The 11,538-nt window shown below is 39.2% G+C and overlaps 1 protein-coding gene across 2 annotated transcripts in view; it reads right to left on the reverse strand.

Annotated features, from left to right (window-relative positions):
- Window positions 1–11,206, reverse strand: part of LOC136693877 (G patch domain-containing protein 2-like) — a 32,293-nt gene extending 21,087 nt beyond the window's left edge. For both annotated transcript variants that reach the window (XM_066667112.1, XM_066667103.1), the window contains exons 1-3: window positions 11,134–11,206; window positions 8,572–9,310; window positions 705–766 (exon numbers count right to left, since the gene is read on the reverse strand). In XM_066667112.1, coding sequence (XP_066523209.1) covers window positions 705–766; window positions 8,572–9,302 — 793 coding nt within the window. In that variant the 5' untranslated portion in view covers window positions 9,303–9,310; window positions 11,134–11,206. The remainder of the gene's footprint in view (window positions 1–704; window positions 767–8,571; window positions 9,311–11,133) is intronic.
- Between the last annotated feature and the right edge of the window lie 332 nt (window positions 11,207–11,538).

Here is an 11,538-nt window from a genome sequence, read left to right on the forward strand (position 1 = left end):
GCCTTCACTATATCCCTTTTCTGTTATTTTTGCATTGGTTAAGAATGGTTTGTTATGCAAGGTTACTAGAATGCAGTTTTTTCATGATCAATAATATGTGTAAAGGAGAATAAAGGATAACATTATTTAAAAAGTAGCTACTGTACATCCACTCAATCAAGGCTTACAGTGAAACCAATATACATCCCAATACAAAACAAATACACTTAAGAATGCATGCCTTTTCCCTCATTCAAAACTCTTCCTGTAGCCTAAACATTCTGGCAGCATTATTTGTATTCATTTTTCCCAAGAAATGCACAGAATTAAAAAGCTGGTTCTGTGATGTGATTACATTTTTTAATTTGCATTTTTTGCATTTACTTTCACAGATCACTTGTTTTTCAAATTTGACTGTGTATTACATGTTATTCATTTTCATTTTCCCCTTTAAAGGCATCTCATTTCCTGGTAATGTAATCCAGCAAACCAAGTATTTTTAATGTCATAAATACAAATAAAACAGTTAATAATTTCCCAACATGATAGTACATGCTCTGGGTCTCTTACTAACTCTGCAATATTTTCTGCTGCATTTTTATGTCTTGAGTTATAAAAGAAAATGGTAGAGTAAACTGTAAAGGATTTTTTAAATGGTTTTTATTATTCCTATTCAAGACATAATATATACAAGATTTTTTAAGCACATACAACATACAACCTACCTTGTCTTCCTTCATCATTTGTGAAAAGCCCAGGGTCACTGCTGCAGACACTGCTTGTTTCACTGCAATGAAACAGAAAAGACTGCATTTTAGAGTCTGTACTTTATGATCTAAATGTAAAATTCCAGGATTAATACATTATCTAGTTTCAGTAATGTGCTGCTATCACTTGGAAACAATTGATCATATACATACATACAATACATAGAGAAAAAAAAAACATCTGACTTTTGACATCACATATGCATAAGAATTATGAAAATATGCAGAGACGTGGGTCAAGTGAATTTATACCAAAGCAAACACACAAGGTCTTTCTGCGCTCACGTCTGCTCTCCAGATTACAAACACAAAGACGTCAGGGAGGGGCAGGTACAGATGCGGATCGAAGCTCGTGAGTGACATGCCCAATCTAATTGAATATCCCCCCCCCTGTCAGCTCCAATCTAATCTGCCCAGCCTTTTCTGAGGATGACAGGAATGCACCAGATTTCTCCTCCCACTCTTCCCCGTCTGCTCCTTCAGCAGGAAGAGAATGAACCTCAGGCTTCAACTTCAACAACTGGACAGCATCTGCTCTAAAAGCTGCTCTGGCCTGGAGCACCAGCTCACATCACTGATCCTCATCCCCACCCACTGCCCCTGAGTTTGGAAACAGATTCAGTCTCACCTCAGGCTTCTTGTACTAAGCACTGGTGTGGCAGCACCGGGCTGTGGCAAGGCCTGATGGAATGATTATAGCTAGAGTGCCCACACAATGCATGTTACAGTTAAATAAATCTAAAAGAGACATAGAAAAGATAATGGATTCACAGTAGCCACAGGGATTCATATGTGAATGTGTATTTTAAACCACAGTTAAGTCACATTAAAAAGAAACAGGACTGCAACAATTATTAATTGTAATAGTAATTATGGTGGGGAAAAAAGTGTTTTAATTGCAACGGACTCAGGGTGTGTTTACACTGGTCAGCTTTGGTTCAATTAAGATGAAAGTTTATACAATTTTTGTTACTGAGTATTTGGGAACGCTTCCTTTTTTAATCAAACAAGCAGACTGAGACCCCTAAGCAGGTGGGTTTCAGTTCGTTTCTAAATGAACTCTGGTGAGTTTCTAGTGTGAGGAGAATACAAACAAAATGCATTTAAACAAACCACACTCAGGACTAAACAAACTGCAAAAGAAACAAACCATGACGATGAATTTATTCATAATTATTTTGTTTAATTTGTCAGTGTAAACACTAAACCTATTATAGATTTTCTTGCATGGTCCGAACCAAGGAAACCAAACTACAAGTATAAAGAAGCCTTAAAACACACTAAACCAGTGGTTCCTAAACATGTTCTACTTCGCCCCACTATTGTAGATAAGAAAACACCTGACATACAATTCTAGCAGTGCTCAAACAGGCCTCATTCTTCCAGACTTCCAGCGCCTGCACATCAGCATCACAGACCACACAAATAGCTGCACTACCTGTGTTTGAATAACAAAATGAGAAACTCTTCACTCTACAACAAGTGCCAATTAGAACAGGGCCTTGGAATGACCCTGGCACTTTAAAGAGTGCAAAGTGAGTGGAAACAGTAGAAGGCCAGTTAAATATTTAGTCAAAAATAGTCAATTATATATATTTTTTTATATTATATTTTTTTAATTATATTTTTTGCTGTTCCAACTCGACCGGCCGAAAAGTGTTCTATTCCTGAGGCCTCTGGGCTGAGCTTTTATCTTTTATTTTTAATCTGCTGTGTAAAAGCAATAACACCCATTTAAGGATATGTGCTACTGCAAACAGCATGCTTCATCTCATCTTCTATTGCTTGACAACCAAAAACATACTATACAACCTGATGTATAGAAAATCAAGCTACATCTATGTGGTCGGCTCATGGAGATGAAGCGCAGTGGTGGGCGTTCCCCTGGTGTGCAGCAATGGGGACTGACAGTCCTGTCTGCTCTGCAGTTTGCCTTGTGGTGATCAGAGTTAACCTTGACCATGAGGAGAGAGGTTGGTGGGGTCAGACACTCGCTGATGCAGGATTTCGCCATATTGGGCGGTGTGCGGCCCAGTCTGCCGGCCCACCATGCATCACTCTCGGCAGATGGCCTCTGTGCTGCCGCACCCTCGCACCCCCTGGAAACAGATGCGAGAAGTGGTCACAGTCTCAAGGGATTGAGGCTGGCTTAACCCAGCACTCCTGGATAAATACACACATATGCACAGCCACACACACACACACACACACACACATTCTCCTCAGCTGTCTGCTGGCCTCTGGAAGTGAGGCTGTGCATCTGGAGCATTACAGGGGCCCTTATGTGTCAGCAGAAGGAAGACGGCGACCGCTCCTCCTGGCAAAGTAAGATTCATAAATGAACATTAATCGCCCTGTAAAACAGTAGCACGGACGACTCTGCCTTATGCCTTCTCCCTCTCTACATCTGCCAGCAACCATACTAGTGTGCTCACACCCAGAAACACTTAAGAAATTACAGGGGCCATTTTACTTAATCATAACTGTCCATTTATAGCTCCTCAGACTGGCAACAGACTGTGGTTTTGGAACTGAACATGCACAAATAAATATTTCGTAAATGGTTCTTGGCTTGAATCAGAGGTTGTAGATAAAACATTTAATTGCTAAAGAACCTAACATTGCTAAGATGTTTGCAAAAGTAAATAATCAACAGCGCATGGCACATTATTACGCATTCATAAGCATGGCTATAGATAGATACAAACTTTACAATGCAATTTATCACTGCATTTTATAGCCATGTCGCTATTTAATTTCATTTAACATAATGCATCATACATAGTGATCATATTGCATTATATTATCAGTGTCAGCAGAAAGTCAGTTTTATGTTTGTTATAAAATGATCTACTATGAAAAAACAAACAAACAAATATGTGAAATGATTTCAAAATACTGGTACACATTACTCACAAGTCTCCACCCTTAGTTAGAGACTGGAAACTTGAGTTTCTGTACTAGCTTTTATTACCACCACAGAAAAGACCCACAGGAGCAGCTACACAAAATCACAAAAAGTTCCCTATGCCCAACGCCAGTCCTGAGATTGGGATGAAGAGTAGTGGAACTCTCTGTAGCAATGGAATTCCATTCAACACCTTTGTTAGAATTGGATATGTAATCCAAAACTACATATTAGTCATTAGCAGTGACTTCATTAAAGGAAAACTAGGTAGTAATTTTACCTTAAAATTACAGCCACAAAATCATTGTGATGCCTCACTGACCTGTAATAGGGAGAACAGAGTTTCAGTTGTTGCTACTCTGGGCTCAGCACTGCAGAAACTGTACTATGCAACTTCAGGAGGAGGGCAGGCAACCAGACACCCCTCCCCTTGATTTCAAGACAGTGCTCTAAGAATTAATTGCACTCCACCACTTTAGGGGAGCCCAGGAGCATAAAAACCAACAATTGCCTAGTGTTCCTTTAATGCTTTTATGGCCAACTGGTATTAAAATCACAAAGAAACATTCCAAAACCTACTCTAATGCTTTCCCAGAAAAGTAGAAACTGTTACTAGAGCAAAGGGATACAAACTATCCATTAATAGCCTGCATTTCTGAAGAACTACTAGATGAGTAAGTATTTACAAACTTTGGGTCATATATTGCATGTGACAGATAAAAGCAATTTAAGGTTTAGTCATTGCAACAATGCAACAAGGGTCCACAACTGATTACATGCTCTCTTGTATATGTGCACGTTCCAGATCTGAACAATAATCAATGAAATCAAACTATATCAGATACAAGCACACTTAAGCACAAGAGTATCTTCAGAAATCTAAGTGAAATCCGATCTCTGTTGATGTACTTGAATGTCAAGGGAGAAGAGAAGCTGTGTTGAATTTGAAGAATGATAGGTGCAATATAAACAATTAATTAGGACGGCACATTAACTATTAAACAATATTAAAGGTGTAATGTGATGTTGCCTTGAGAGGCTTGCTGCCAATAAGAAACTGTTTCCATTAAGTAGTACGTAATTAATGCCATGCATTATTGACACTAACATTTTTCTTTCAGCTTGTAGAAGTCTCCCTTCCCCCTCTAACATGACCTTCAGTGGGAGAACTTTGAAGCAAGTTTATCTGTCTCTGTCTTGCCTTGCGTTAAGTAAAACCCCACAGTGAGATATACAAAGATGAATAATAAATGTTAAAACACATTCACACCGGCATTCGATTCATCGTAAACAACCATGGCTAAGCAATTCAAAATTCCTGCACACATGCAGAGACCTCCCGAAAGACACACTTTGGATGAGCTAATATCTTCCTCTCTTTCCCATTGTCTGCATACATTCTGGGGAGGTGAGCCCAAAACACTCATCCAAGACAGGGCATAATCATTAGGATATAATCCCACCCTCCTGAGACTAGTAGGCCTAGTAGGCCAGTTTGGGGTGAGATTACTGTGCAACCAAGAGTCATTGAGAGCTGGCTTATTCCATACTCCAGAACAAAGAAGGCTGACAAAAAACCAGGGGAGTGTCTAGCTGATAACAAGAAGCCCCATTCCAAGACTATGCCCTCTTCCATAAGCGTTTGATTAAACGGGTCTTCCAGTCTCCCTCAGCTTGGGTAATTGGATTAGTCTCAGGGATTTATGGAAACGAACTTGGGCAAGACAGGATACAATCCCAAACTCCTCGACTACTTTGCCAAATCAAAATTACTAAAGTAATGACAAGTGGAAGCAGATCTAAAGAAGAAGAAAAGAAAAATCAAAAGAAAGCAAACTACTCAAGGAGCCTGTAAAACAGCTATGTACTGGCCAGAGAAGATATTGTCTGGGATCCTTTGCTGAATTTACTATGACTATACAGTCCTGATCAATATATATATATATATATATATATATATATATATATATATATATATATATAATTTTTTTTTTAATCCACAGAAAGAAGAAAAAAAAAGCCTGAAGAATTCCTCAACTACTGACCCAAACATGGCAAGCTTTAACATTATTCGCACCATGCAAATTTCCATTGAAAACAGTGGAGATGTTATTTCTTTTGGCCTAAAACAAGCCTGAATCTCAATATGTACAAAACTAGAATTCCTAGCAATCATAATATTCCTGGAATTCATATTATTAGTTGGAAAAATCACAAAATAAAACCCACAGATCATTCACTGCTAGTTAAAAAAAAAGCTAATTCATGGTCAGCTGGTTATTCTACCGAGGGCCAAGGTCATTGATGGCCTGAGCCCCAGCCCTATTCCGTGTTTGTACCCACAGGTGAGGCCTCCCAGCCAGGCCAGACTGAGCTCCAGGTGGTGTGCCATCCATCAGGCCCAGCGCAGGTCTAATCAAGGATGGGCAGCCCAGCTGGAGATGCCAACAGCTGCTTCACACACACTTGGATTGGCTTAAGGAAAGTCTGGACACGGTCTGCAAGCGAGGGCCGAGAGGGGAGACGGGGCGTACCTCACATACGCCGCATGTAACATCTGGGCTCACAGTGTGTGTGTGTGTGTGTGTGTGTGTGTGTGTGTGTGTGTGTGTGTGTGGTGCGTGTGTGTGTTTGTGTGTGTGGCATGACCCTAAGGGGAAAGCTGTTACCAGCATTTCAGAATGAAATCACTATTCTGCTTAACCTCATTCCTATGACTTTCAAAACATCAGTCCTGTCCTCTTCTATTTGAGATTTGGAGTTCAGTTCTGGAGTCTTTAGTGCCTTTCTTTTAGCATGATTGAACTTTAAATGCTAACCTCTCCAAACTGCTCAGCAAACTCTCCAACGCTCTCATCCAATCCCAGCACACAGCCATCAGGCACGTGGGGCACAAGTGTAAGTGAGAAATGATTGACAGGGCAACACTGTGTTCCCATTTATTTCTTCTCTGGAGCTGTTTTCCGTCAGGAGAGATATTGATTTTTCCATAAAATAAGAAAACAAGCACCGTCAAGAGGCCACACGAGGTCAGCACAAATTAAAGCAGAAGATGTAAAGCTGGCTGTCGCCCCATTATTGGCTGCCACAGCAGGCGCCTCATTCCTCTCCTTTAAACCAACCCACAGATAATTATATCATCATGGAGCTGAGGAAGGATTGGGGACAAGGCTGGGGGCTGGTGTATGGGATAGTAGGAGGAAGAAGAAGGACAGAAGCGCTGACTAGACCTAAAACAGATGCGGTGCCATGTTCCACACAGAGCAAAAATTCTTTCCAAACAGATACAGGTCTTCATAAATTAATTAACTCAACCATAGAATACGTATTGAGCATCTCTCCTCTAATGACAGACTGCACCGTATCCATCACTGAAATTTCAGATAGCATGAGTTAAGTAAATTGCAGGCCTCCATTGACACAGAGGTAATTCACAGAGTCAATGTCACTTTTCAGACATTTGTGTGATACACATAATCTGTGGCAGAGGGAGTGCTGCTGCACCACTGCTGGGAGGCGGGAGACTCGGCTAACTTTAATTAACTGGAATTCTATTGAACTTCATTTCCCAGAGATCAATACAGCACCAAACTTCTTATTTGTAATTCTGGAAAAGAGACATCATAACCTAATTGTAGCCTAAAGGCAACAAGCAACACTCAATCCTATCTGCTGATCACCATAGCAACTCAAAAGACCATACTGCCTTATAGCATACATTTTTAATACCAATTCAATAGATGAATTAGTGCCAATATGAATCATGGTACAATGAGGCCACATTGAATACTGCCAAAGAGATTTAGGTCAGCTAGTAGATCGTTTTAAATGTCTTCACTTTTATGGCCTGTCAGGTTTATATTATCAGCTTAGCCACTTAAAGGAACAAGGAACGAAGTAAATTCAGATTTGTAAAAGGTGCACTCTTGTAATGTGCAAAAATAATATGATTATTTTTACAACTTTTTTAATCCAAATAAATAGGAGACTTAAATTACAGTAATCTACAGCATATGAAAGTGAGGTCTGAATTTACTTGAGTCAAATGTGTACACCAAAAATATACAGTAATGTGCAGTATACAGTAATGTACAGTAAAGTCTTAGTCATCTAAGATAATGATATATATTTAAACTAATGCCTTCTCAGTAAGTGTGGGGTTTGTATAAAGTTATATATAATAAGAGTAAATACTAAAGAATTATAATATAAAACATATAAGAAATAAAGATTTTTTTCCCTATAAAGTAGTAGGTGAGAGTGAGTTTGAAGAACATTGTTTTGTTCAGATTCTTCTTGATTTGTATGAATTTGTTAAATCCACAGCACGCATTATTTAAAATCATTATTTATTAACGACTAAAACTAGGTACTGGATGATAACCTCAAATAATACGGACTCCACGAGGAGAGATTTGGACAAAGATAAACACATTCACACACAGAGGATCACACTGGAATAATGTGACTGGGTTTTATTGTAACGTTGCCTGTTATTTGTTGTTTGTTTTGAGCAAATAAACACTTACTGCTCAGATAAATAGCTTTTTAAATCTCAGTCTCTGGTGCCTAAAACTTTTGCACAGTGCTGTATATTACATCAGCAACTATTTTGCCAAACATAAATTAAATTAATGACTGTATTTGCATTAATATAGCATGCTTCATTCATATGTAACCATTGTACACATTTGAATTAGATAAATTCATAACTTTTTAAATGTAGCAATAATCATTTTGAGATTTGAAATTGATTTAATCCTAACCTGAGAGTTCCAGCACTGATCGCTAATAATACCCTCTAGACCTATATGTATTGTATATAGGGACCAGACTTTACATTAACCTTCAGTGTATTTATATAGTGGAATAAAAGTTCCTGCAGCTGATTTGATTAGAGAATGAAGGCAGAAATACCATTCTGACATGTTCTCATCCGAGGCTTCCCTCTGCTCCTTTGCCTGCCGGAGGATCTTGTCCTTCCAGCAATCCACAGACAGGTCTCCTACCCCAGAGACAGAGCCTCCGTCCTGCCCCGACCAGGCCCCAGGTCGCTTCTTCAATCGGCCCAGCCTTTGCTTTTTATATGACCTCTGATTATGATGATGATGATGATGATGATAATGGTGATGGTGCATTTGTTCACTTCGATTCATCCCGGACACTCTGAGTTTCTGTTGAAGGCTCATGGTCACTTCTGAGGTCATTCGTTTGACCTTGCGACGTCTGCGCAAAGGCCTACCGGGCGTATTCTCAGTGAAAGAGTCAGACTCAGGCCATGAGTGCTGTCTGGCCCTGAAAGACACTGACGCTGATGGCCAACGCGTCGCTATCACTGTGTCATCTGAATCGCTGTAGTTAGCAGGAACAACTGCCGCAGTTGCGATGGCCACAGTGGCCGTGGCACTCTGTCTGTGGTTCCGGACGAAGGCCTCATCCAGGCTAGATTCCGACGCCTCGCTGATGCAGCGACTGTGCCCCGGACCCTGCAGGGAGAAATCACAGCGTCGTTTGCGGCCCCTCCGTCTGCGGACCTGCCGCCTATGCTGCAGAGGGCTGAGCACCATTTCCTCCCACAGCTCATCCAGCTTAGCCTGCTCCGATGTCTGCTCCAAAGCCGACACCAGGTCCTGCACCAGCTCCTCCATTTCAGCAACTATACCAAGCAAAACATAGCTGTGAGGTGTAAAGGCAAAGCTACTTATATAGAGAGAGCCTCAAAGAGAATGTAAAGTAAAATCCAAGGCTATACGACACATAAAAATGTAAACTTTTTTTTACATTTTCTGTCCAGTCTCTAAAAAGAACAAAGAACAATTTAAATACTACAATGTGATTAAAGTGCTGTATATCGCCAGCTAGGAATGCTTATAAAAAAAATGATGTTATGGCACTGAAAAAATGTAATTAATGTCAAAACTACAAAAACCCTTCAACACTAATTTCAGTAAAATATTGCTGTTAAAAAATTATCTCCAAAAATAGTAACTTTAAAGGAGAAGCAATGGAAGTCAAAAGATCTCCAAAAGTAATTTTGGAGCATTTCAGTTGGTCCATTCATCCTCAGATTTCACATAATGTGAAGGACAGCTGCTTTGTTTAAATGATGCAGTAAAATAAAAATCTATAAAATGGAGATACGTGTTTTTATTTGGACAGCCGAAGAAACATGTAAGTACAAGGAATTTCAAGCCAGCAAGCATACTATTAAAATCAGTACTTCTTGATTAGCCTGCGCTTTATTACAGTCACTTAATAAATATTCCTTCTGCTCCTCACATTATTTTCTGGTTTTAGCAGCTCTCATTCTGCATGTGTGTTGGTACAGATATATATATATATTTATATATACACACACACTCAAACAACACCATAATGACATTTATCATTTGCTAATTGGCTTGTTTGCATGTGGCAATTTGTGATATCAGTAGGCTCCTCCTGTAATATGATTAACAGGTATGTATTTTTCAGCCTTAGTAAAAAAAAATTTCAAATGCAGTACTGTATGCTAGGATTCAAGCTAGTTCCAGATCCAGGGATGAAAAATTTTGGAAATTACCAAATGTTTCTATCATATAATGTGACTTACATTTAAAATTCATTTTTAAATATACAGTTTAAGGTCCAGACTTGTTGATTTGGCAGTAATATTCTGGTTCGAGACTGAAACGTAGTTTGTTTCTTACTGGTCTAAAACTTCTACAAGCAGTGCACAAGCTTAAGTTATAGTTGCTGATTATGTAGAGTTATTACCCATGCAGTTCTTGACATGGGAAAACCTAACTTTGGATATTAAAATAAATGTGCCATGTACAGATAATGCTAATGCAAATAAGAATATTGGTGAAACGCTCCACAAATCTGAGGCAAGTGCTGCTTGATCATGTTGAATTATCTGCATTTTTTGGAAATAAACTGTTTGGTTGTTTTCACGTAAAACACACTCGCACTGCACAGGCACTGACGTGTGATGATGACGTCACGGACCCTCAATGACAGATCAAAACAATGCGGACACGCGCGAGGATTACATAACACAGCCTCCCTTCAGAGAAATGATGTTACACGGTGCTGTTCACGAGAGCATTTAGCTACAATTCTAACACGCCGCTTATAACATGTATCTGAATGAACGTTAGCAGTGCCTTTGAAGAAAAGGTAGCACGGAAAAGGCGCAAGTCTTTGCAGCAGAAGACGGAGACCCTCAAACCACATGTAATTAACAGGCTACACACAAAAGACTGAGCGTTAAAATTTGTTACAGTTGAACCACTGCATTGGTATTACACGTAATAATACGGATGTTATAAACGACATATCACATCTTCTCCTGCATTAAGCTGCTAATGAATACAGTCAAGCGCACAGAGGCGGGTTTTTTAAACACTGAAGCTTTTCTCTTAGACTGTATCGTGTCTTTTAAATGTAAAGGTGTTGTTAAAGTGGCTAAAACTATTAAAGCTCTCTCTCACTCACCAGCTGCTCAACCTGCTGTTTGTTTTCACTGCTCCAACATGGGAGGGACTTCCGCCCAGCGCGCTGGACGTCACTTCCGCCTTGTCTTCGTTAGCAGAGCTGTGTCTAATATTATGATCTCCTTAAGATTTCTTTCCTGAAAAAAAATATAATTGGAGCTAATGCTCATAAAATGACTACAGCCCAATAATTGAATTTGCTCATTTTTAAGCAAACTTAAATGTAATTATATAAATAATATACATGATATAAATTATATAAATATAATGATTTTTTTTGGCTGTCAAAGTCAGTTTCAACATGTAATATGAATTTCTCAGTGTTTACCCAGATGTCAGCATACTTAAACTACTAAAATCTTACAAAATAGTTTGATCTATAGTTTGACCAGACAAACATGCTAAG

Source organism: Hoplias malabaricus, chromosome 1, assembly GCF_029633855.1.
Source record: "Hoplias malabaricus isolate fHopMal1 chromosome 1, fHopMal1.hap1, whole genome shotgun sequence".
Classification (NCBI taxonomy): Eukaryota; Metazoa; Chordata; class Actinopteri; order Characiformes; family Erythrinidae; genus Hoplias; species Hoplias malabaricus.